Raw genomic sequence first — 25,720 nt, forward strand, 5'->3', positions numbered from 1 at the left:
AATGCAGTGTTCTAGAAAAGCAGGTAGAGAGAGTGTCAGTTAAGATATGTGGTCAGAAACTAGCCAGCTGGTCACAGTTTAGAAGACCTTCAAGTCAACCGGTAGAGAAATAATGAGGACTTTGAGCCTGTTCCCCAAAAATGGCTATCCTAGGTCTGATCTAATATTTCAGTAAATGCAAAATAAACACAAAGGAGGAACTCGAGAAGAAGAAAAAGAACTTGTATTCAAAATAATAGTTTTAAATACAAGGTTTACTAATTTAACAGGTAAAAAAGCAGAGAGGAATAGAATGTATCTCTGCAATTCTGGACTTCATGTATTCCAGAAAATACTGCTCCTGCAAGAGCGTTATATTAATTTGGTGAACTAGCCTTATTGTGCTCAGGTAAGTAAAATTTCATCCTAGGCATCTGTAGCAAATATTGTTCCTAGAGACAAAGACTCTGTTGTAAGATGGGGATGAGGTTTTATCGCTGCATTTCTATGTTTGTCTACCAAGAAGTAAGCTCCACTGAATTCAATGGGGCTTACTCTCTTAACAGATTGCTAAAGCAAAGGGAGGAAATACAATGCCATCAAAAGAAAGGAAAATGAAAATTAGGAAAAATTATTAGGAGGAATGGAAAGCTAGTTTTAGGCTCAGAAAATCAGGAATGCTATTTTATTTAGATGTTAACAGTAACTATTACAAGACTATTTAAAATGTACATTTGGGTAGAGAAAGGAGGCAGGTTTCCTCATATTTATCAGAATGAGATTTAGCAGAAATGAACATTTCCTTATAAGGTTTGTAGCATTGAAACTAACTGCCGAATAGAGGTGATAAATTGTCAAACTATTTTAAGATCAAGACATCCTCCAGAAACTTACATGAGCCAAATAAACGCTACTGGATCTCACCCAGTAATAACAAGGGGTTGCGAGGGTAGACTACTGGGAGGCAGCTTCACAGTGAAATGAATTTTATATATTTATTTGATGGAACATTTGTTAACAAGTGGCTGAACTATTTTAACTACGTACAATGAGAGCAAATTTTGTGATACAGCTGAACACATCAATATACGTCTCCCATTTCTAAAAATGAAGGGATCTGTTCCTTTCCTAGGCCATTAATTGCATCCATTGTAACATTCTGGCTCAGCTTTCTACATCTGAACAAGGCCACGGGTTGTATTGCTTCTTTTTGTTCTTATGATTGCCTGAAGAGATAACAGAAATTCTTTTAGAAGTACATATGAAACCAGAGGTGCTAAATAAAGCATGTGCTAATTAATAATCTATGGCTTCTCATATTACACCCATAGCACAACCCTATGAATGTCTGTCTGCTCAGGGAGGGAAATATCCTGCTGAGTTCAGTGAGACTTCCCCTTGGAACATGTGTATAGATTTGCAACCTAAACTATTTTCCAAACACAACCGAATGACACCTGGTCTTCTCGTTCTGTTTAGGTGCTTTATCCATGTCTTGGAGATTTCCAAAGTGCAAAACTACTTCTAGAAAGAAACAAGGTACCTACCAATAGAGTGATGACATAGCACACTTGCTTCATCTAGGACCAGGATTGCAGTGGTACCTCAGGTTAAGTACTTAATTCGTTCCGGAGGTCCATTCTTAACCTGAAACTGTTCTTAACCTGAAGCACCACTTTAGCTAATGGGGCCTCCTGCTGCCGCAGCGCCACCGGAGCACGATTTCTGTTCTCATCCTGAAACAAAGTTCTTAACCTGAGGCAGTGGCGTAGCGTGGGTTGTCAGCACCCGGGGCAAGGCAAGTAATTTGCGCCCCCTAACCCATGGATTTGCGCCCCCTAACCAGTGGATTTGCGCCCCCTAACCCATGGATTTGCCCTAACCCCAGATGTTGCGCCCGGTGCGGCCGGCCCCCCCTGCACCCCCCACGCTACGCCACTGACCTGAGGTACTATTTCTGGGTGAGCAGAGTCTATAACCTGAAGCATCTGTAACCTGAGGTACCACTGTATAATGTTCATAAGACCATCATTACGTGGAACAAGTCTGCCAGTATATATTTAAAACAATTGGTTCAGAAGATTCATGGATCTCACTTAAAATAGGGTCAGGTATACACAGTGCTTTTCCCCCCCAGCCAGAGTGCTGTTCTGGCACCTTTCAGGTGGGTGCCTTTGAGGGATGGTGCTCCCCCCATCTGCTTCTTGCCTTTACGTACTTCGGAGAAGCCCAATATGAAAATTTCAAACTTTCTTTTTCACCTTAAGGAAACCAAGGTAAGATGCATATTGGTAGTGCTCCGAAGAGCTGCTAATCTGGCAACTGACATTAGGTTTCCATACGTATTTACCAGACATGCATGGAAAAGGTTTCTTCCAGTGTAAAGAAATGCTACTCTGAAGGCTACGGTCCATTTCAACTTTGAGTTCAGTGTTGAAAAACAGAAGCTGCTTAGCATGTACAAGCATAGGCATAGTCAGGTGGGTGCTAAATCAAGCAAATTAAAAAACAAACAAACTTAGCTAACTGACCAATTATGCCACAGATAATTTGGTTCTGCCCCCCCCCCAACACAATGCCTGCCCCCCATAAATCCTGGCTATGTATGCCCATGTGTGTGAGTCTATATTTTTTAGATCTATGATTGCACCTAGCTCCTAGCCACAATAGGTCAAGCTATGGGGCAGAGCCATTTCATATTTCCTTTTATTCAATCCATTTTCCATGTAGCAGCGGCGAGCTTTAAGCTTTCCAGGCAGGCCTCTACCTTTGCACGTGTGTGTTTGCATGAGGGCCCTTCCAAGCTGCCCTGAATCTAACAGGACAAGGGAGGCAGGGGCACATTTATTTGACCTGCACCAGAACCAGGGGGCAGCAACATCTGTTCAGGGCTGCCCCAAGTCACCTGGCGACTTACTGCAACAACTTCATGGTGAGTTTCGGCATATAATTTCATTGCAAAAAAAAGGCACTGGGTATACAGATAATGGCGTCTAGGGAAAGGATGCCTTGAGTCATTTTGAATCGTGATTTTTGCAGAATGGTAAGCTAAACTTTGGCATACTGGGCCCATGCCAAACTTCCGGCTCCCAGAAAAGAGCTCCCAGTTGCCTGGTGCTCCCCAGTCTTTTTTGAACTAGAGGACATATCCTGGCAACAGCTCATGGTTAGGGAGGAGGGAGCTGAACCACAAGTTTGGCTTCAGATGACATGCTAAGCCAGACATTGACTTAGATCAGCACAGTGCAGGAATAATAAAAAAAGACTGGGAAAGGAGCTTTTGGATTTTGAGACAACTACAGATACTGCACCGCACCCCTGGAATTCCAGTTATTGAATTGTAGCAATCTTGATTATTTCCTTGCTGCTGTCTGCTTTATTTATATGCTACTGTGTTCGCAAGGCACTGGTGTTTTTTTATTTTATGGCAACCGTGATTATTGTGAGCCGCTTTGAGCTTTGTCGTTGGAGAAGCGGGATACAACCCAGACCAAACTCCCTTTTGCTTTCCCATCTTTTGCAGAGCCTAGGCTCGCTCCTACAGGGTCCCACCTTCCCAGACTACAAGCCCCAAGATGCTCCCAGGCGCGCCTCGGCGCGTTGCATCTTTGGGAAGTGCCGTCTCCGTGGAGATGCCTGCACTGCGCATCCATTGCGCATCTGCAAACTCGCGTCGCTTCTTCTCCCCGCTTTATAAGGTTGTGTGCTATATGTTTAGGCGGAAATGGGAGCGTGTGTCCTAGCAACAGACAGCGCCTCTCTCTAGCTGGAGTCTGCAAAGTCTCGTTATAAAGCAGCAGCGGCAAGAGGGAGCAGGATGGCGGTCGGTGCTGGTGCGCCATGGTGAAGGCAGCGGGGACGCACGGTGCGCAAAAGGCGCGGGCACCCTTTTTTCGGTTTGCGCTTTATCCCGCGGCTTCAGGATTTGCATTAAGCCAGTGCAGCTAAGCAGCAGGGCTCGTGTGTGTCGAGCTGTGCATGCAGGAAGAGGCAGGAAGGACTTTTGGGTGCAAAGGGGCTCGGTTTGGGTGGCTGGGGAGACCCGAAGTGCTCGAGGCGAAGGATGCTCGAATCCATCCGTGTCACTGGTGAGTAATCACGCTCATTTCTTTCCCTGCTCCTTTAACCCATCCGGCCCTTGCAGCTGCTGACATTCTTCCACCGCAGCAAGGCAGGGTCTGTGCGCGCCCAGGATTTGCAGCCACGGAAAATGGAACTTGCATCCAATCAGAGATAGCATTCTGCACGAGAGTACTTAAAACGCGAGGGTTGTCGCTTTAATGTGATGTAGCAAGCACACTTGGCCGTGGTTAAAATAGAGTTTCTGTTTAGAACAGAATAAATATACCCCCCACCCTTGAACAAAGAACCAAATACACAGGCTGTGGAGCAAGATGACTTTTGGGGCAACTGATCTTTCGGTTTTGAGCATGGCCTGCCCTTCTGGAAGGAGATGCCATGATGAAAAATTGCTACTCATGTTTTTCAAGACTGCAATAAGGATTTCAGTTTTCCTATAAATATTTATGTACATTCATTTCACCATTTTTCTAGCTTGGGTCTGCCAAAGTAAGTTTTTTTTGTGTGTGTAACGAATGAAGTGTAAAAGGACTTTATTTTCAGACCATTAAAATCAATAGTAGTGCTCTCATAGAATCATACAGAACTCTGTGATGGGAGAAACTACATTTTATGGAGTTTCTTGAATGCTGATGGTCCTTACCATTCACTTTGACATGCTACTTCTGTCCCTCATTTGCAATACTGAAAGGAAAATTGATAAATGAAATGAAAAGTTCAGTAATATTGCAGATATTTTGCCTCTGAATCACGCTTTTGTCTTCACCACTGATTACCAGGAGACCACCCAAAATGTAAAGGATGAAAAAACACAGCACAGATAGAGACTGCTAGTTGATTTTAAAAAGTGCAAGCCGTAATGCTCTTCAACAGAAAAGACTGTTGCTAGAGTAATTATTATAGAGCAATAATTGTATAAACCACAGCGGCATAGAGACTACAAGCTAATAATATAGCTACAATGATTTGTATTTATTTATGATAACATGTAAAGTATACACTTCTAGTGTTGTTGCTATATATATATTTAAAGATAGCTTCCGAAAGACTTCTTTCCAAAGCCATTTTGATATTGGAAAAGCCTGCTCAAACAGGGACAGATGTAATAATTTAATAGCCCACTTTGACAGGATGTCATTATGATAATTTCAATAATTCCTGAAGTGATTACATGTACAGGACGGCTTTGGGTTGGTAGTGTTACAAAAGCATAACAGTGTTGGAGATGCCAGGGATCTTAAATGGGGCTGATAAATACCAGAGATTCAAAGGGACAGATAACTCTAGACAATATTTAATTCAAAATTAATTTTGTCTATATCACAAATAGTTATTTCTTTAGAAATCTGCAGCCCGCAGATTTCTAGCCCTCATCATTTTGACAGCTTTGAGATATTTTTTATTTCAAAATCCAGTTTTCAAGGGGCCTTACGCCTTCCATCCCTCTTCCCCCATGTGGGGAACTGTACCTGAACCTTGCTTACCTTTGATCTCCTGTCATAACAAACGCTTCTTGTGGAAACAAATAGATTCAGTTATGTAGTTCAGGTAAGGCATTCAAATAGAATGTGTATTAAAATAACCTTACTGACTTTTACATAATTTAGTTTGAGCATAGTATTCAAGCTTCCTTGACAGGCAACATACACGCTAAACCTTTAAAGTGCATTTGAAGCACATTTGCTGCCTAAAATAATTTTGGGTACAGCAGTTTGTTAAGGGTTGGCATGAACTGTACCCCTGCAAGTGGTAAACTACAGCACCCAGAATTCTTTGAGGAGGATGTGTGTTCTTCCCCTCCTCTTCCTCCGGCATGGCTATAAGGATTTTGGGAGATTTTTCTTCTGTTTTTGCTGAACAACAGCATGTTGTGTCACCTGTGCCAACAAACTGTGGTTGATCTTAACTATGGTTTGTTTTAAGGAACGCGGGTGGCGCTGTGGTCTAAACCACTGAGCCTAGGGCTTGCTGATCGGAAGGTTGGAGGTTCAAATCGCCGCAATGGGGTGAGCTCCTGTTGCTCGGTCCCTGCTCCTGCCAACCTAGCAGTTCAAAAGCATGTCAAAGTGCAAGTAGATAAATAGGTACCACTCCGGCGGGAAGGTAAACGGCGTTTCCATGCGCTGCTCTGGTTTCGCCAGAAGTGGCTTAGTCATGTTGGCACATGACCCGGAAAAATTGTCTGCGGGCAAATGTTGGCTCCCTCCGCCAGTAAAGCGAGATGAGCGCCGCAACCCCAGAGTTGGTCACGACTGGACTTAATGGTCAGGAGTCCTTTACCTTTACCTTTTTATGGTTTGTTTAAACATGCCACATTGAAACCATGCATTAAGGAGACAGCTTGCTTCTGCTTTCATTAATCTTATCTATGGTTAATGAAACAAGCCAGCTTTATGAACCGGTTAGAAGTTTCCACTAAACATGGTTAAGAGCTAGCATAGTTTGTCTGGCTTTGAGCGGCATGGCAAGCAGCAGTTGATCTAAAAAAGAAGCAAAAGTGCCTGCAGTCCTTGCAGCCACACTGGAGGAGGAGAGGGGACCACACACTTCAGATTCACTGCAGCTTGTCTTCATAATGCTAAACTGGTTGTTGTGGGATGGGAAGGTATTTGTGAAACCATTATTAAGAATCATTTATGCAGTCCCATCAGTGTACAGTGCTAAGCAGAGTAGATTCTAGCCCCAAGGACATGACACGTTCTAAATTTCAACAGCAAGAGACGCAAGGATAATAATGAGGAGGACTGAGAGAGGCAAGAATGCCCTTTAGCATGTGCAAAGTACACTTTACTCAACAGTCCATAACCACAGCTTTAATCACATACCTACCATTAGGGAGGTATTAGGGACTCGGGTGGCGCTGTGGGTTAAACCACAGAGCCTAGGACTTGCCAATTGGAAGGTCGGCGGTTCGAATCCCCGCGACGGGGTGAGCTTCCGTTGCTCGGTCCCTGCTCCTGCCAACTAGCAGTTTGAAAGCACGTCAAAGTGCAAGTAGATAAATAGGTACCGCTCCGGCGGGAAGGTAAACGGTGTTTCCGTGACTGCTCTGGTTCACCAGAAGCGGCTCAGTCATGCTGGCCACATGACCCGGAAGCTGTACGCCGGCTCCCTCGGCCAGTAAAGCGAGATGAGCGCCACAACGCCAGAGCCGGCCACGACTGGACCTAATGGTCAGGGGTCCCTTTACCTTTACCTTACCATTAGGGAGAGGGGCTTTCAAGTTGAGTAGACATGTTCTGCATGCTGTAGGATTGTGGAGAAAGCCAATGTAGGCCTCATTTAAGTTATATTTTGAGCCATCATTCTTTCCCCATCGGAGTTCCTTCCTTCCATTATAGTTTAAAATGGCTCTGTAGCACATATTTCCATTTGAACGTATCTTTCCACTTATTTTATGTCTCATGGTGTTACTTGAATAGCAGGACTCAGTGGGAGAGTTCGGACAGCATGCATAACCATAGTTTAGTGTGACGTCGGTGAACCACCATGAAGCTCTGTGTCCTAGTCTCCCTCTCTTTTACTCTGGCACAGGCACCAGGAGGATTTGGGAAGCTTTCATTTCAGTTTAAGCACCGTTCATTGAGTCATTTGACCTGACAAAGTCTGGCTACTGTTAACTATTCAACAAGACAACTTTGAATGTGGGTTATGAAGCTGGCTTGTTTTAGAAAAACAGAGTCAATATTAACCATGTTTTAGAGCTTGGATGAAATGCTAAACTGTGGTTAATGGCAAATGGAAGCAGACACTTTGAAACACATCTCACCTGTGACGGATGAGGGGAGACCATGTGAGCTGTGGCTTGTTCTCGTCACATTAACCTATGGCTTAGATCTTCCCCAGCGGAGGTTGAGAAGTTGCTCTTACAGTGCAATCCCATGCATGTTTACTCAGAAGTAAGTCCATTGGACATTCTTGTTTTCAGGTAAGTGTGCACAGGATTATGCCATTAGTTCCCCAAAGGGTATTTTGACTGCATGGTTGTCAGGAGATTTTTCCTGATGATTGCTAGAATGGCAGTTTGTCAAGTCCTCTGGTACATGCCAAAGCAAAACACCCTGGGTAAGCACTTTTGGGCTGACGCTGGCTAAAATGACCAAATCAGACTTGAACTGTTATGCCCTGTGGTGCTTTGCTAAGCATAAAAGGGAATGTTTCTCAAATTACCCTTCAAGCCAAACCAACATCACACGTCATCTTGCACATGATTGAATTTAGCACTTCTTACTCCACCTTTGCAGTGTTTAAGGGAAACACGAACGTAAAATATTGCTCCCCCCGACTCTTCTGAGGTATTTTATATATTATGCATTGCATACAACAGCATGGTATGCTGATCTTACACTCTTTGTGTTGGCAGCTTTGACAGCATTTTAATGCAAGAATTTATGGGGGTAAAGTAATTACACTGAAGTCACAGGAATGAAAGCTTTCACAGTGTTTTGTGTTTGCTGGGAAAACAGAATCTACTACCAGAAATTTCATTATCCCATTCTGTGAGAGTTTTGCTTTTGGGCAAAGCATTCCATAATTTCATTCACTGAGAACAAAATAGCCACTTTCACTAGAGCTCTTCTATAGCTAAATGTGGGCCTAATCTAAAGAAGCATTTCTCAGTCTTTTTGAACTCTTCCTTCTTTGGATATACTCTACGTTTCACCCACACACGCCAAAAGAGGATTGAGGCAGTGGTTCTATTATACACAGCTGTAGAAGTGCCCTCCATGTAATAGGGAAACATTTCCCAGCTTGAAGGTGTTACATAGATAGATAGATACTGTAGATAGATAGATAGATAGATAGATAGATTTAAGAACTGTATTCAGTCTCAAAATACGGGTTTTGACACAGGTGAATTCAGCCCTTTGTTTGTATGCAATGTATTCTTAATGATTGTGCATTGAGGTGCCACAATCCAAGCTCTTGGAGATATGTTTGTATTAGTAAGTATATATATTAAGGTTGCCTTTGTGTGTTTCTTTGTGTGATCAACCCCAAGCATGGTTTCTTCTACAGGGTCCAGCTCGGGGCAAATAAATGGTTCTGGAAGTTTAAAGCAAGAAACAGCCGTGCACGGCACAGATTAGCTCCCCACCTCCAATTCCTTTTCCTCTCCAATATCTAGAGCAGTTGCCTTTTAAAATTCCAGTAATGGGCAAGCAGATGGATAAATGTATTCATGTGTTTAATTATTATTTTTAATGTGGAGCTGAAGTATTGAGAATAAGGACAACAATTTAGTGCTGAGCTAGGGCTGGATTCTGTGGCACGTAAGCATGGAATTTCCATGTGGAGCTGGGTTCTTCCAGTGGTCAAGAGACAAGCAGGCCAGGAGTTCTCATCCATTAATCTTAGGACTGGAGTGGGCCAGTTGTTTCCAGAATCCACTACCTGGATCCAGTTTGGGAACTGTGGGCTTCTCTTGTACACAACCACAGTGTTAAGCAATGTCTTTTCCATTTTTGAGCAGGAGGAGGGAGATGCCAGCTCTATTTTTGAAGTTTCAAGAATAGCCACAATTTGCTCAACTATTTATTTTATCCAGCAAACACAAGAGGGGAAATTACTTGTGCACAATAGCTTTGGAGAAGCAGGAACTGCCAAATGACACTTGTGCCAGAAAGGGCGGGAGAGGAAGTCCTTCTCTCGTCCCCACTGAGAGGAAATGTTTAGCGTGTAGCATTCTTTCTGTGTAGAACCAAGAGGCAAATAAGGTGACAGTTTTATGACTGTTCCAATAAAGTGGGTAGAACAATTTTGCTTTGCTTTCTCTCTTACCCCCCCCCCCCCCACATGGCTGTGCAGAGATATTTGTGGCACTTTCAGGACACCCCATGTAATAGGGAAACATTTCCCAGCTTGAAGGTGTTACATAGATAGATAGATATATTTAAGAACTGTATTCAGTCTCAAAATATGGGTTTTAACACAGGTGATTTCAGCCCTTTGTTTGTATGCAATGTATTCTTAATGATTGTGCATTGAGGTGCCACAATCCAAGCTCTTGGAGATATGTTTGTATCAGTAAGTATATATATATTAATTTTGCCTTTGTGTGTTTCTATGCCTGCACGTTCCTAGTTGCACAGAATCTGAGAACGTCATGTTGGATTGGATTGCTTTGCCTAGCCCTTTTCTTTCTTCTTAATTTACTGCAGAAAAGCTTCACTGGCCGGAGCAAGAGCTCTCAAAAAAGACAGTCTTGAGTCCGGACGAGTACAATTTCTTTCCTAAGAATGAAAGCAGCAGCATTCGGCGCGTGTCCCAGTCAGGAATCCTCAAGGACACATTCACCACAGGGACCAGTAGCTACAACGTCCTTCTGCAGAGCAAAGAGGAAAAAAAGCACCTTCTCCAAAAGCACCCCTTGGCCCACCACAAGAGACACCGAAAGCCGGCCAAGCCCCCGAATGCTTCACGGGGCAGCGAGCGCCAGAAGATCAAGGCCCCGCCGCCTTTGCCAAGGAGCGGGTGGTGCGGCCTCAGCCGGCAGCCCTCCCTCTTCATCACTAGCCCAATACCCAGCGGCATCAAGTTGGCACGCAGTATTTCCGTAACAGGGAGCAGCATTGGCTTGCCCAAGACCAAGGCGAAAAGGCTTTCCTTCTCCAGCCTCGCGAAGCCAAAGCCTCTGCAGAGATCCAAGAGCTATTTAAAAGAGGGAGACGCCGCTGGGCGGAAGTTCTGTATCCTCACTGCCATCAAGCCTTCCAATGTCGAGAAGGAGAAGATGAAGTTCTTTAAGTCGGACTTCAGCTACAACCCGCAGTTTGAATATGCAAGCTCTGCATTGTCCAGCGTGATAGCAAAGCACAGCCAGGCGTCCAGCACGTTTCTCAAGCAGGTAATGGTGCACAGCTCCCAGTGCCATACTGCTTCTTCGCCTTTCCCTTGGGTTTAGGTCTCCTGCTTCTTAAACGTTTAACTTGCTTTGCACTCTTAAAGTCACTCTGCCTTTTGCCCTCCACCACCACCTAAAGATGGGACGCAGGTGGCGCTGTGGGTTAAACCACAGAGCCTAGGACTTGCCGATCAGAAGGTCGGTGGTTTGCATCCCTGTGACGGGGTGAGCTCCTGTTGCTTGGTCCCAGCTCCTGCCAACCTAGCAGTTCAAAAGCACATCAAAGTGCAAGTAGATAAATAGGTACCACTCCAGCGGGAAGGTAAACGGTGTTTCCGTGCGCTGCTCTGGTTCACCAGAAGCGGCTTAGTCATGCTGGCCGCATAACCCGGAAGCTGTACGCCAGCTCCCTCGGCCAATAAAGCGAGATGAGCGCCGCAACCCCAGAGTCGGTCACGACTGGACCTAATGGTCAGGGGTCCCTTTACCTTTACCTTTATCACCTAAAGAATATTACCACCTTCCAGTTTCCATCATCCCTACCCACTGGCCATGCTGGCTGGAGCTGAGGGGAATTGCAGTGCTAAGCTGCTCTATGCCATGACCAAAAGGCAAGAAGAAAGTGACTCATTCTTCAAATGTTGAGTTGGCTTTCAGGAAACAGTCCCCTGCAGTTGTCTTTCCTCCCAAATGAGGAAAGGGAGCAAATCCAGGTTTTGGCCTCTTTTACCTCCCAGGCCAAGAGGGCGATGGTTGATTCCTATAGTTCATCTTATTTTATTTATTCAAGTTATTGGTTAGAGGGGAGAAAAAGAGAAATAAAGAGGCAGTTTCATAACAGGGTTTTTTGGGAATACTACTACTACTACTACTACTAATAATGCTATAATAAAAGTATTGATGATGCAAGAAATCAGAGAAGGAAATTGTATGTTGATGGCTGACTGCCCTGCAGTCAGAGTTAGTGGGTTAGCATGTATTGATTTTGTTGTTGTTTAATTAACTTTGGAGAGTTTTACATAATGCATTTTGTTGATTTAGGCAGCACACTGGCTTCTTTGCCCTTGACTTTGACTGAAATGTGGCAGGGACTGGTTAGTAAATAAGGTTGGGTCTGTGCAGATCAGTTATTGTGTAGCCAGAACATTTCGGACAATAAGCCCTGTTTCCCCCTCATTTCCATTGTGATGCATCCCCTCAAAGACATCCACATCTCCTTAGAGGCAGCTGGGCTTAGGATTGCAGCCTTCATACAAGAGCCTTGTTCCTGCAAAGGTGGGCTTTCTCATTTCAGTGGAGGCGATAGCGCCACAGAGACACAGGTTTCAAGCTGCCTTCTGCACTGAGGTGGGTGAGGAAGACCTTGCAAGACCTTCTAAGGGCTGGAGAACCAGTGTCCTTCCAGAATGCCAGCAAGGCGTATTGGTTAAGTGTGTGGGACTGGGACCTGGGAGACCAAGGTTCGAATCTCACTGAGTCACCTTGGACCAGTCACAGTCCCTCATCCTAACCAACCTCAATAGGTTAAATGAGGAAGGGGAGAACCATGTACACTACCTCGAGGTCCTTGGAGGATAAAAGGGTGGGATGTAAATGCAATGAAGAAATGAAATGTTGCTGGGCTCCAGTTCCCATCATCCCTGACCATTGGCCATGCCAGGTGGGGTAGATGGGAGTTGGAGTCCAACAACATTTGCAGGGCCACAGACTCCCCACTCCTATTCTAAGTGCACATCTGGCTTCCCATAGCCCACCGGTACCAAAGGCTCTAGGTGCATAGAGTTAAGGCTGATATTGATGTCTCATCATCTACAGACATCAAGTTAGAACGATGTATGTTTTCATTTTCACATGGGGAAAAAAGTTAGGATTGAATGAATGGGTGGTTCACATGTAAAGGTAAGCCATGGTTTAGTGTTAGGAGGAGAGACCTCAGCAATTCCAAGAGAAACGTCTGGCACAAACAGTGCCTTTCTCATCCCATGCAGCTGAGAGGAGGCCATCTCCCAAATTTGCTTCCAGTTTTCAGCTTGGTGTTAAATGGGGCGAAGGGGGAGAGGCAGGGCACGAATCTGCTGCTTTGTTGGAGACCTGTTGAGGCTCATCCGAGTAGCATTAATCTATGGTTTAGCGTTGCATGCAAAAAACCATGTTAAGCTGGCAAATGGATGATACAGCAATAAATAAACGATTCAACTAAGCTGAATTTGCAGGAGCAAACACATGTTTCCACTGACCAATTTTCTTTCCTATCCCCCCTTCAACAAGTCTTCCATAGCCTGGATTCCTCAGTCAGCTTAAGTGCTCAGCAAGCCAAAGTTAAATCATGCAAACCTTTCCTAAAAGTTTTGCTTTAGGAATATTGGATTCGCTGCTTCCTTGTTTGTTTTCAACAGAATACAGTGGATGATGGTATTTCTTTTCCTTTCTACTTCTTGCATGCTGCATAAAGGAAGCCCAGTTCTTATGAAAATCTCAGTTTCACCGCAGAGAGGGATTTTCCAGATGACTGAAAACAGAGTTGGTTGCTGATTAATTCTTCCAGTATGTTAAGGCTGCAATCCTATATTCACTTCCCTGCAAGTAAATCCCATTGAGCCCAAAGGGATTTACTTTTGATTAAACATAGGTAGGATTGCTCTGCAATTCAGTATTTTAGCAAGAAGGAAAAGAGCCCACCCATTGAAGATATTTGTTTCGGCAGATGTTTGCATAACCTGATGCTGTTCCCTCAGTGGTTTACTGGTTCAAATTCGCATTGGCTCTAAGAGTTTTGCTTATGCCAAACTAAACATAAGGGTGACTTACAACAGAGCAAGGAGAGGTCTTTTTTAACAACAGGTGGAGTGTGGGCGTGAGGGGATTATATCTTCCCTTTTTCCATCGGCCCTCCTTTTCTCCCTGCTTGACAATGCAAGGAAGAAAAGGATTGTGCCGGAAGATGAAATATTAAAGGGAACCGTCAATTTAAATGAAGCAATTAATTTTTCTCCCCAACAGAAACTGGATCTGTGTAATGAGCGATGGGTGTTCCAAATGTCTGTCCAAGTTCTAGGACTTTGTTAGGGAAACTGGAGAACTATCACTCTGAATTATTTAGGTGACACATTGCAAAGTACATTGCCCTCCTGCGTCACAACAGAGCACAAACTTTCCTGTAAGTCTCTGGTAGATCACAGACATACATGTCGGAATCTGAAAACGGGTGGGAAACTCATGAAATGGAAATCAAAATAGTATTCTTTTACTTGTGCTCATGTCCAGAAATTTAGCATGTAAGCATGGGAGGTTTGGGTGTGTGTTTGGTGTTCCTCTGCCTGTAAAGGAAGCCCTATTCCCCTCAGTGGGAGGAGATAGTATTTTGTGTAAGTCCTTTTGCAATTGCCAGACCGCCTATTCTTTCGAAGTGAATTGTGCAAAGTCTCCATGTGCAAAGCCTCCATGTGCATTCTGGAGTGCACAGGTGGCTCTACTTGTGGCAGAGATGTTTTTAGGATAATGGGAGACTATCATTTTTGTATTTGTTGTGAAATATCTATAAAAACTTCTGATATTGTGCACATTGCCTGTGTATCAGTGTCCAGCACAGGAAGTGCAAGGGAGCTCTGGCATTGCTGCAGTGCAGGTGGCCTAGGGTGGCACTGCAACTGCCGGCTGAGCAGGAGTCTCATGACATGAAGGGCCACTGGGATTCTGCCCAGCTCTATGAAGCTGCCTAGGGCCTCAAGATGATCTGTTTTAGGGAATACCCATTGTCAGGGCTGGAGTCGGACACAGGGCTCCGTTGCCAGTGAAGTTAACTCTTGGAAACAGCATACAACTCAGCAATACTTCACAGCAGGTCTTGCGAAGGTTCCTGCCTTCTTCCCTGACTTGTCTTATTCCAGATGTATCCCAAGCAGTCTCAAACTGCATCTGTGTGCCTCTGGCTTTTGTTTTGCCCTCCTCATCATTCTGCACATTATTGGAGACCGAGGGGAAGGGTAGCTTATCACAGCAGGAGAGGGAAATTCCCTGGATTCTTCAGCAGTCCCTTGAGCCGCTGCCTCTGCTTCAGCCTCGGAGCCTGAACTGCTCTCTGTCACAAGCTCTACCTGCTCACTAAGCCCCTGATTAACAGCTTTTGCTCTGTTTTTGTCTCTCGTGCAGGCCATCAAAATCATGGAACTGACTTTGCAAAAGTATGGAAGCTACGAAAATTTTGAGCAAGCCACCGGAGGCAGCCTCCTGCCCAGAAGTCGTATCTGGAATCATGTCAGGAAATACATGATGAAAGAAGGCTGCCTAGGCGAGGTTGGATCACTTGTAACAGCATTTATCTGTTGATCGATCTGTCGATTTATTGATCAATCTAACACCATAGAATCAGGGCTCTCCCATGCATGCCCCAGACTTAAGATATCAAGTTAAGATATCTGGGGAACTTTTAGAAGAAAGGAGAGGAGCTTCCACTGCAGCATCTGTCACCTGGGGCATCTGCCTCGCTTTGCCTAACGCTAGGGCCAGGTCACGACACATTTCACCTGGACATCCCAATGGCAAAGTTCATGTCAGCAGGGAGAGAAATCTCACCCTTCCAGTAACTAAATTGGCTTTCTAGGCTTTCATTCATACTGTTTTACTTTGGCTAAACCCAGCAGGAAAAACAATATAATCCATAAGAATTCACCAGTATTCATTGTTCCCAACAGAAATAGCACCTCTGTCGCTGTGTTTTCTGTATTCTTGGTTATTTCTCGCTGGATGCTCAGAGGCCGGGTGCCCAAACAGCCCAGGATGAGTCCAGCACAGGATTGCTCTGTCTGGGGCCTACATTGTGCAGTCTGTATTAGACATGGATGTGACTGGGTGCTGGACTAGTGAATCTTCACTGACTCTTTGCAACAGTCACTTCCTGTTGTATCTGCAGTCCATTGGCATTGCATTGGGTGAATTGACATCTTGAACTTTTGGTTCACAATGACTCTATATACATGGTGGTCTTGTAATGAGGTTAAAGCTCACTGGGAAATGATATATAATGAATTGAAAAAGATGTTTAAAATAGGGTTCTGTCTTGGGCCCGGTCTTATTCAACATCTTTATCAACGACTTGGATGATGGACTCAAGGGCATCCTGATCAAATTTGCAGATGACACCAAACTGGGAGGGGTGGCTAACACCCCAGAGGACAGGATCCCACTTCAAAACGACCTTGACAGATTAGAGAACTGGGCCAAAACAAACAAGATGAATTTTAACAGGGAGAAATGTAAAGTATTGCACTTGGGCAAAAAAAATGAGAGGCACAAATACAAGATGGGTGACACCTGGCTTGAGAGCAGTACATGTGAAAAGGATCTAGGAGTCTTGGTTGACCACAAACTTGACATGAGCCAACAGTGTGACGCGGCAGCTAAAAAAGCCAATGCAATTCTGGGCTGCATCAATAGGAGTATAGCATCTAGATGAAGGGAAGTAATAGTGCCACTGTATTCTGCTCTGGTCAGACCTCACCTGGAGTACTGTGTCCAGTTCTGGGCACCACAGTTCAAGAAGGACACTGACAAACTGGAACGTGTCCAGAGGAGGGCAACCAAAATGGTCAAAGGCCTGGAAACGATGCCTTATGAGGAACGGCTAAGGGAGCTGGGCATGTTTAGCCTGGAGAAGAGGAGGTTAAGGGGTGATATGATAGCCATGTTCAAATATATAAAAGGATGTCACATAGAGGAGGGAGAAAGGTTGTTTTCTGCTGCTCCAGAGAAGCGGACACGGAGCAATGGATTCAAACTACAAGAAAGAAGATTCCACCTAAACATTAGGAAGAACTTCCTGACAGTAAGAGCTGTTCGACAGTGGAATTTGCTGCCAAGGAGTGTGGTGGAGTCTTCTTCTTTGGAGGTCTTTAAGCAGAGGCTTGACAACCATATGTCAGGAGTGCTCTGATGGTGTTTCCTGCTTGGCTCGAAGGAGGTTGGACTCGATGGCCCTTGTGGTCTCTTCCAACTCTATGATTCTATGATTTAAAAAAAACCAGAAGCTTTCCTTTTGGGAATTATAAGGACAGAACTACCAAAACAGTATAGAAATTTATTCATGTATGTGACTACAGTGGCAAGAATGTTATCTGTCCAAAAATGGAAAGAAGAAGAAGTCCCAGCAAAAGAAGTATGGATGCAAAAACTTATGGAATATGCAGAAATGGCGAAACGTGCCGGAAAAATAAGAAATCAAGATAACATTTTTTAAAAAGAATGGAAAAGGTTTATTGAATATTTACAAACTGTAAACAGATAAGAACATGGGCAGGATTATTGTAATAACCTGCAGTTTTATAAGAAAATATAATTAAAGTAGATGAATAAATGAGCAAATTAAGTTAATTTGCAGAAAATATTAAAAATAAATTTAAGGAACCACAAAAAGAGGGGGAAGGAAGTCAAGTTTTGAAATGTTAAAATGATTGTAAAATAAATTTAAATATATAAAATTGAAAATCATAAATTAAAAACCCCCGCAATGACTCTATACAGAATTGGAAATGTGTTGCTGGAGCTAGGAATGCAAAACCTTTGATTGTTTAAAGGTTTAATATCTCAATCCTCTTCTTTTTTATTCAGATTGTGGTCCATCTCTCCGAAGACTTGCTTTCTCGAGCCTCGATGACCGTGGTGAATGGCCGCCCAACTCTTACCATCAATATTGCCACGGCACGCGAGCATTGGCTGGAAGGAATGCTGAGGCACGAAATAGGTACGCAAATAAGGGACGCCATTGCGCAGATAAGTCATGCAAGTATGCCCATCTCTAGGCATTTGCTATGCGACTTGCTAAGCCGGATGCTGTTGAGAAGGGTGCTGATAGGTAAGGCCTTTCTTCGCCAAGAAGGAATGGCTGAGTGGTTAAGATCCCAGTCACCTGACAAAGGATGAGGGAGGTCTTCTGGTTTGGAAAACTGGAAGCCGTAGTTGCCATCCAAGGAGGCAGTTCCATCTGCAGATGAGGAGCTGACAAGGGATGGTGGAAACCATGGAGGTCAGGTCAACAGAGAAGTAGCTTGCCAACTAAGGACTTTAAGTCCATCACAAGACTAGACCAGGAGCCAATCAGTACTGAGGGATCTTCTGATCAGCAGATTAAGTTTCTTAAGGGTCTGGGTGAACAGGGAAAGCATTTCAACCCAGCCTTAGTAGCTTTAATCACCTTTAAGATTTGTGCCTCATTGTGGTAAAAGGTAAAGGTAAAGGTACCCCTGCCCGTACGGGCCAATCGTGACCGACTCTGAGTGCTCACTGGAAGGACAGATCGTGAAGCTGAGGCTCCAATACTTTGGCCACCTCATGAGAAGAGAGGACTCCCTGGAAAAGACCCTGATGTTGGGAAAGATGGAGAGCACAAGGAGAAGGGGACGACAGAGGACGAGATGGTTGGACAGTGTTCTCGAAGCTACCAGCATGAGTTTGACCAAACTGCGGGAGGCAGTGGAAGACAGGAGTGCCTGGCGTGCTCTGGTCTATGGGGTCACGAAGAGTCGGACACAACTAAAAGACTAAACAACAACAACAACAAGGAACACTACATAAAAATGAAGATTTGGCGCAGGAACATTATAACAGGAAAACACACACTGACAACCCAGTTTGCATGTAGTGCAAACCAAACTATGGCTGGATCTAGGCACATAAAAAAAGCATTCAGTTAAACACATTGCAATCTTTGTATGAGAAAGACTGTCTTGCCAGTGCAAAAAATAAAATAAAAATCACCTGGTCTCCATCCAACTGTTACCAGTGTGGTGAGAAAAAAAGATTTCAGGGAAGTTCTTTGCATTAAATGATGTCTCTTTCCTTGTTCCTAATGATATTCTTGTTCTGTAAAGCTCATTGGGCGACAGAGCATTTACTGAGGATGTTATTGGACAGGAGCGCTTAACCCTTTGCCCACCCCCTGTCAATTTTTTAACCTCCCTTCCCTCAGCCAGGAGGGAAGTAAGTGTCAGTGACCTAAAATAAATATTGGGTGATTTGCAGGGGGAAGTCATTAGACACAGGAAGACCTAAGCACATATACACAAGGCCACATGGGTTCTCCTGCAGCTATATTTGTATTACCTCAGTAAATGTGGGGCTGGAATCCTCCGTTTGCCAAGGCAATGCAAATGTGCTCTTAAGCAATGGGTGCAACCCACCAAATGAAACTCTAGCACAGGGGTCAGCAAACTTTTTCAGCAGGGGGTGGTCCACTGTCCCTCAGACCTTGTGGGGAGCTGGACTATATTTTTTTGGGGAGGGGGGGAAATGAATGAATTCCTATGCCCCACAAATAACCCAGAGATGCATTTTAAATAAAAGGGCACATTCCTTTCATGTAAAAACATGCTGATTCCTGGCTCATCCGCAGGCTGGATTTAGAAGGTGATTGGGCTGGATCCAGCCCCTGGGCCTTAGTTTGCCTACCCATGCTATAGCACAATTCTTACTGAAATGAACTTGAGTTCGAGAGGCAGAATGCTTGCCCACAGTCAAAATAACTTGCATTTGTCATCTCTCACTGTCTTGAGAAGTTCTGAACTTGAGGCTAAATTTGGTTATGCTTGGGTTTTGGGGGTGTTGTTGTTTTTTTGCCACGGTAGCAGTTTGCACATTTGTGGCTAACATTCTGGCAATGCCTGCATGATTGCGCGGTTGTCTGTATGCTTTACAGGAACTCATTATCTGAGAGGCATTAATAACAACAGCCAGCTGTGGAGCACCTGGAATGGGCGAAGAAAACATGGCCTCAAACCCATCAACCCCACAGAGGAAGGCCTGGCAAGTATCCACAGTGTTCTCTTTCGGAAAGATCCCTTCCTGTGGAGGGCTGCACTTCTGTATTACACGGTCTACCAAGCGAGCCAAATGTCCTTCCAAGAACTCTTTCAGGACATTGGGAAGTTTGTCACAGATCCCAATACTAGGTGGGACTATTGTGTTCGAGCCAAGAGAGGCTGGACCGATACTTCTCTTCCAGGTAAGCCTTTTTCCCCCCTCCCCTTCGGTTTGAATGTTTTCTTTGAAGCTGTGATTCTTTAAAAAGGCTCCCTGAAAGCTCAAGAAACAAAAGTTCAGGCTAGGGCAGAAATTGTTCTTGCAAGTCTTTAAAAACGGGATTCATAAAAAGGTAAAAGTAGAAGGAATCTCTGTTGGGAATGAGATATAGGTACAAAAACGATACAAAATATTCAAAATAAAGCTTTGTTAAGTACAGTATGAAGATGATTCTGTTGAGATGTTTGAGCTTCAAGACCACCGTAATAGTCATTCACAAATTGCTGCCTCATGGGTCACAGAAGGAGGTGGCTCACTCTCTGAACCACTTATAATGAAATAAAGAGGATTAGACTTCTTCCTAGGTGTATACAGTGGTACCTCAGGTTACATACGCTTCAGGTTACAGACTCCGCTAATCCAGAAACAGTACCTCGGGTTAAGAACTTTGCTTCAGGATGAGAACAGAAATTGTGCTCCGGCAGCGCGGCGGCAGCAGGAGGCCCCATTAGCTAAAGTGGTGCTTCAGGTTAAGAACAGTTTCAGGTTAAGAATGGACCACCGGAACAAATTAAGTACTTAACCCGAGGTACCACTGTACCTGCATCATGTCATAGCTAGTGATCTTAAATGTTTATGCTAGGTCTGGCATTCTCCCCTTATTTCCTTCAGTAGAATTAAGGTGGGTTATATCTTAAACCGGAGCTTTCCAAATTTCTCATGTTGGTGACACACTTTTTAGACACGCATCATTTCGCGACACAGTAATTCAGTTTTATTAGCAAACCGGCAGGCTGCTCGCTCCCTTTCTAGCCCCGGGAGGAGTGCGGGGAGTGTTTGTGTGACACACCAACACACTGAAGCCGACACACTTCACGTGTCGTGGCACATAGTTTGGAAAACTCTGTCTTAAACGTTTTACTTAGCTGAGGCATGGAATGATCTATTAATTTCATATGCAGCCTAACTTAAGCATATTTACTCAGAAGTAATTCCCACCAAGTTCAATGAGACTTAATATGTTTAGGATTGCAGTCTTACAAGCTTGTGTGTGCTTTGTTGTTCCCGATATATGTATGTGCGTGTTGTTGTGTAAATATACAAGGATAATTGTCATTTGTGCATTGCTAAATCTTTTCCTTTTTCCTAAAATTGGGCTCTCCACCGATAAATCCAATTATTTTAGGTTGCTTCAGTAAAGATCAGGTCTACTTGGATGGCATTCTCCGGATTCTGAGATACCGACATACCATCGATTTCTGCTTGCTGACTGCTCTTGGAAAGGTGGGTGAAATTGCTGGGTGGAACACTGATCTATAATAGATCAATCATGAATCATAGATTTTCCTGCCAACAGTGTACTCTTGAAGATTTGAGAACATGGAAGTGCAAGTGGGAGATGTATAAGCCGGCTTATAAGCCTGGGGCGGATTTACATCCATTGGAAAGAAGTGGGTTGGATTCTGACTCTGCTTCTAGCACTGCATCTGGGTCTCTTGGGATGATAGCAGGCCTGGCCATACCTAAGTTGGCATCAAGTTCTCCCACTTTGCATGGTATCTGCCTTTCCAAGGTTTTCTTCCTGTGCTTTTGGTTTAGTGCTAAAGTGCCGAACTAGGGCATGCAAGTTGGCACTGAGTCCATGTTTGGAGAACTAGATGCTTGCGCTGCATTGAACCCTCTTTTTCTAATATCCAGGTCTCCTATGAGGATGTGGATCGCCTGAAGGATTTAGGAATGATTGAGAACATGAGGGTGCCACACTTCTTGCAAGACCACACGAGGTACATGGAACATCTGGAGAAGATCATGGAAGTCAACGAGTTGTCTGACACAGAGCTTAGGCTTCTTCTGCCCTAAACCGCCACTCTTTTTTTTTGCTTGCCGCCTGCGTCATTTATACCAGACTGGAACGCAGTGAGTCCTGACTCACAGAAGTGGAATAACTAACCTTATTTTTGATGCCTGGCAAAAATATATATTCTTTAAATCTGCTTCTCTGGTGGTGGTAGGTTTTTTCCAGGGGGTAAAATGCGCAGGTGCAGTCCAGAAGTTGTTTTCAGGGGGGAAAATGCTCCTTTCCACCCCATTCTCAAGATATATGAAAGATTTTGTAAATTTTTGAGATTAAATTATAGCTGGAACTCGTGGATTAAATTATAGCTGGAAACATCCTTTATGAAATTCTTTGTGTAGATTCTTTCACTGTGGCGTTTGCCAATTCTACAGGCTTTTGAATGATTTCCTTCCTAGCATATTGCTATTTGCAACATAATACTTAAATGTTTTAGAATGTAGCATTTTCTAATTTGTTGACCCCATTCACTTGTTGGTTGGTTTCCGGGTTGTGCAGTATTATAGCTAAGCAGTTTTCTGAGGGTTAAGTAATTTGCTTATACACTTTACTATGCCAACTGTTCTTTGAACTCATCTTCCATGTTTCCGGCATCTTCTGCTGGAGAAATACACGTGCAATGTGTATTTCTCAGTTCTAATATAGAAAGGTTGACTACATTTCCCAGTTAGGCTCCATTCATGTGTTAGCTAAGATTCTTCATGAGTAATCACCTAATAAAAATGCTTTTAGTTGTGGGGTCGGCCTCTTCCCACCCTGATTCCGTGTCAAAACTGACACAATCATGACTCCCAGTGTGTTGTTGTTTCTGAGGACCAGTGCCTACGTACAATGTGATCTGACTTTCAAGGCTCAAGGAAATCTGTGCTTCTTAGCTGTGGCAATTGGAAGACTACCTTGGAAAACCAGGACACTACAGGCAGACTGGCTCCATGGGATGCAACTCTGGCCATAGTTTATAATCTTTAATCTACATGTATACCCTTCAGAGGTCTGGTTGGGATCCGTTGGAATGTTCCAAAAGTAGGTGGTGCAAAGATTAGGTTGTGGTGAAAGTTCACAGGGCAGTTGCAATGGTATGGTCCTGTTGACGTCAATGATTTTTTCCTCCATATGCATTTCAATAACGGTGGAGTATATGTGAAATGGTAAAAGGTGCTTTCTCCCATTGTTCATAGTACTCCACTAAAGAGCTCCGTAAGAGGATTTCTCACATATTTCAGCACATTTTTTGAGCGTGTATCAAGAGGAAATAAGGAAGGAGAGTGTTTGAAGTTGGATTTTCATACAGTAAGATGCAGGTATCACAGATCATTATAATTCTGCGGAGCAAAATATCCATTTTCTGTATTCTGAAAATGCTTCATTAATTCATATAGGAAACGTGCAGATATATAAAGATATGTAATTCATGGCCCTTATATGTATAATGCTTTTCCTAATGCAGATATAACTTCATCAGCAGTGGTGGCACAACCTTCCTTAGCAACTAGTTTTCTACCTGCCAGGTTCAATTGCTGGTTTTATCAGTTTAGCACCTCCTAGGTGCAGGCCCCAACTCCACCTATTTTGCCTTTACACCATCACTCCCTCACCCTTTTAAAAAAACCACAACTGGCTCCTTTCCATTGTTTCCTGACCATTATATTGCCCTTTAGTAAGACCTGACTCTGTGAAGCTTCTGTTCATGTTGCTGATGCTGGATGAAGGCATATCCTCATGTAGGACCAACAGCTGGAGTGGCTGGGGGCAGGGGTGGGAGGCAACAGAAGTGCTCAGGATCCATCAAAATTATTTTGGTGCTCAGGACCCATCTACGAGCACCATAAAGGCAGAACACATTTCTTTTCTGCATGTCCAGATCGCTCAAGTACTACAATGCCATTTTTGTTTCTAAAAAAGAGGTTTTCAAAATATGAAGAACCCCAGAGGAATACAGTAGGATAGAATCTCCAAATCCTTCCATTTTTCTACAGAGTTGCTTGCATTTTTTTTAAAAAAAGAGAGCCTGGAACTCATTGATGCAATAATGGCATAACCACCCACCATGAATTCAAGCACTATGAAGACCACTCCTGTTTTAAAGTTATAAAAATTGGCTTATAATCTTATAGCCTGTCATGAAAATCTCATTTATCATGGGCATTGGAAAAAAGTGAATATTTTCCAATTTAATATTATACGTTGAGCTAGATGCCTGGACGTAGTATTTTGCAATGGGGTGATGAAGTACAATTTTTAACCAAAATATTTTACAAAACATGGGCCAAGAACACATACGGCAGCCTCAGTTTTCTATTGTTAATACAGTTTCTGTCTTTCCTTCATTGAATTCAAGAGGCTCCTGTTGCTGTAAGTGCATCTAACTCTCATACAGACGGTTCTGTTTTGAACAGATTCCTATTCCCCACAGATGTCAGCTTTCATGTTGTCTGCATAAATCAGCTCCATAACTTAGTGGATGTCACATGGCTATACGATTAACACAAGTTAACACATCAGCAGCCTTATACATGTATTAATCAAAGAAACAGAGCTTAAAGCAGCTTAGTATAAGCCTCCACATCAGTATTTACTGGGTTTTTATAGCCATGTGGGCAATAGGTTGCAGGATATTGTACCAGAAGTTACTACAGCACAGAGCATTAGTAACTTCATAGTATGCCGGGGTAACAACTTGAATGATAACATGTTTAGCGCATTAGCGGTTTGTACACTCCTGCCGCCTTGGATGTTTACCAAATACGTTGATGTATAATTTTAATACAAAAGCCTTTGTCTCGAGAAGATTGCCGAGTACTGTAAATAGCCGCAACAGTAATTATCTGTATTTCAACCAGCACAATGGTTCCTGCATACTATTTGTACCTACCTAAACCTTAGCTACACGAGGTGGATTCACACATTCATGTGCTGTACCTGATCTGTAGTCTTTTCCGTAGCATAATTGCTGTTAACTTCTAAACAATTGTATACTGCCCCTCATTTTAAAAAATCAAGAGCTGTTTACAACAATTAATTGCACATGTGGCAATGTTTATGGCACAGGCAGAAATCATCCTCACAAGACAAACAGAATAACTATAGTACATAAAGGTACAAACCCTGTGTTCTGTCAATGCAGTCATCTTATTTGCAGTCGACAGCGGGCCTTACCAAAAATTGCTAGTGCCATTTAAATGCTTACTATTCACTTCACATTATTCCTAACATGTTACGATTAGTTCAGTTCAAGTCACAATTCTTGAAGTCAGCAAATCACTTGCCCAGCAAAAAAAACCCCACCTCAGGCGATTTTTCCAGCACCAATGTTGTTATATAAAGTGTTGTAGATTTGTAACGGTGCTTTTGTAAACCTTTTGGGATTTTTAAAAATTGTGACAACCTGTTGTTAAGTACCAAAATATATAAGGGTTGTATTGTATGTGTACGGGTCTCACCAGAAAGTCTGATGCTGTTTATTTATAATTGACAAGACATCTTTGCTATTAGATCTGTAGCTCCTCTAAAATTTAATGGGGGAAGAACTTCAGAGTTTCAATAAAGAGAGCAATTATACCTGTGTTTTATTGGTGGAGAAACCTTATACTGCTAACTCAATGACAAGTGTCTCTAATTCCAATAATAATAATAATAATAATAATAATAATAATAATAATAGTTTTATTATTTATACCCCGCCCATCTGGCTGGGTTTCCCCAGCCACTCTCCACACTCTACCAACAACAGCTGCCCTGTCATCTCTGGTTCATTCAAACATACAAATATATCTCAGGAACAAGTTTATTTCAGGTCAGCTTAGTGCTTTGGTCCACTGGGTGGCTATTGATAGATAAACAATTAAATGAGTCTTACGTACCAGCTGTATGGCCTCGTCTGGATGAGCCCTCATCCCAAAACATGCTAAACCAGATCTGGTGAAGACTGATCTTCAGCAGAAGTTACGCAGTAG

The 25,720-nt window shown here is 43.4% G+C and overlaps 1 protein-coding gene across 2 annotated transcripts; it reads left to right on the top strand.

The window, feature by feature from the left end:
- The first annotated feature begins 15 nt into the window (after nt 1–15).
- Nucleotides 16–25,191, top strand: MATCAP2 (microtubule associated tyrosine carboxypeptidase 2). 2 transcript variants are annotated; one of them, XM_083578105.1, is made up of 8 exons: nt 16–388; nt 1,459–1,518; nt 10,221–10,906; nt 15,053–15,196; nt 17,507–17,639; nt 19,590–19,895; nt 21,099–21,196; nt 21,611–25,191. In XM_083578105.1, the coding sequence occupies exons 2-8, from the start codon at nt 1,470–1,472 to the stop codon at nt 21,770–21,772; spliced, it is 1,578 nt and encodes a 525-aa protein (XP_083434231.1). In that variant the 5' UTR covers nt 16–388; nt 1,459–1,469; the 3' UTR covers nt 21,773–25,191. The 2 variants fall into 2 exon arrangements, with proteins under 2 accessions (XP_083434231.1, XP_083434232.1); XM_083578106.1 differs by lacking the exons at nt 16–388; nt 1,459–1,518 and adding an exon at nt 3,649–4,067.
- The last annotated feature ends 529 nt before the right edge of the window (nt 25,192–25,720 follow it).

Source organism: Podarcis filfolensis (assembly GCF_964270895.1).
Source record: "Podarcis filfolensis genome assembly, chromosome: 12".
NCBI lineage: Eukaryota > Metazoa > Chordata > Lepidosauria > Squamata > Lacertidae > Podarcis > Podarcis filfolensis.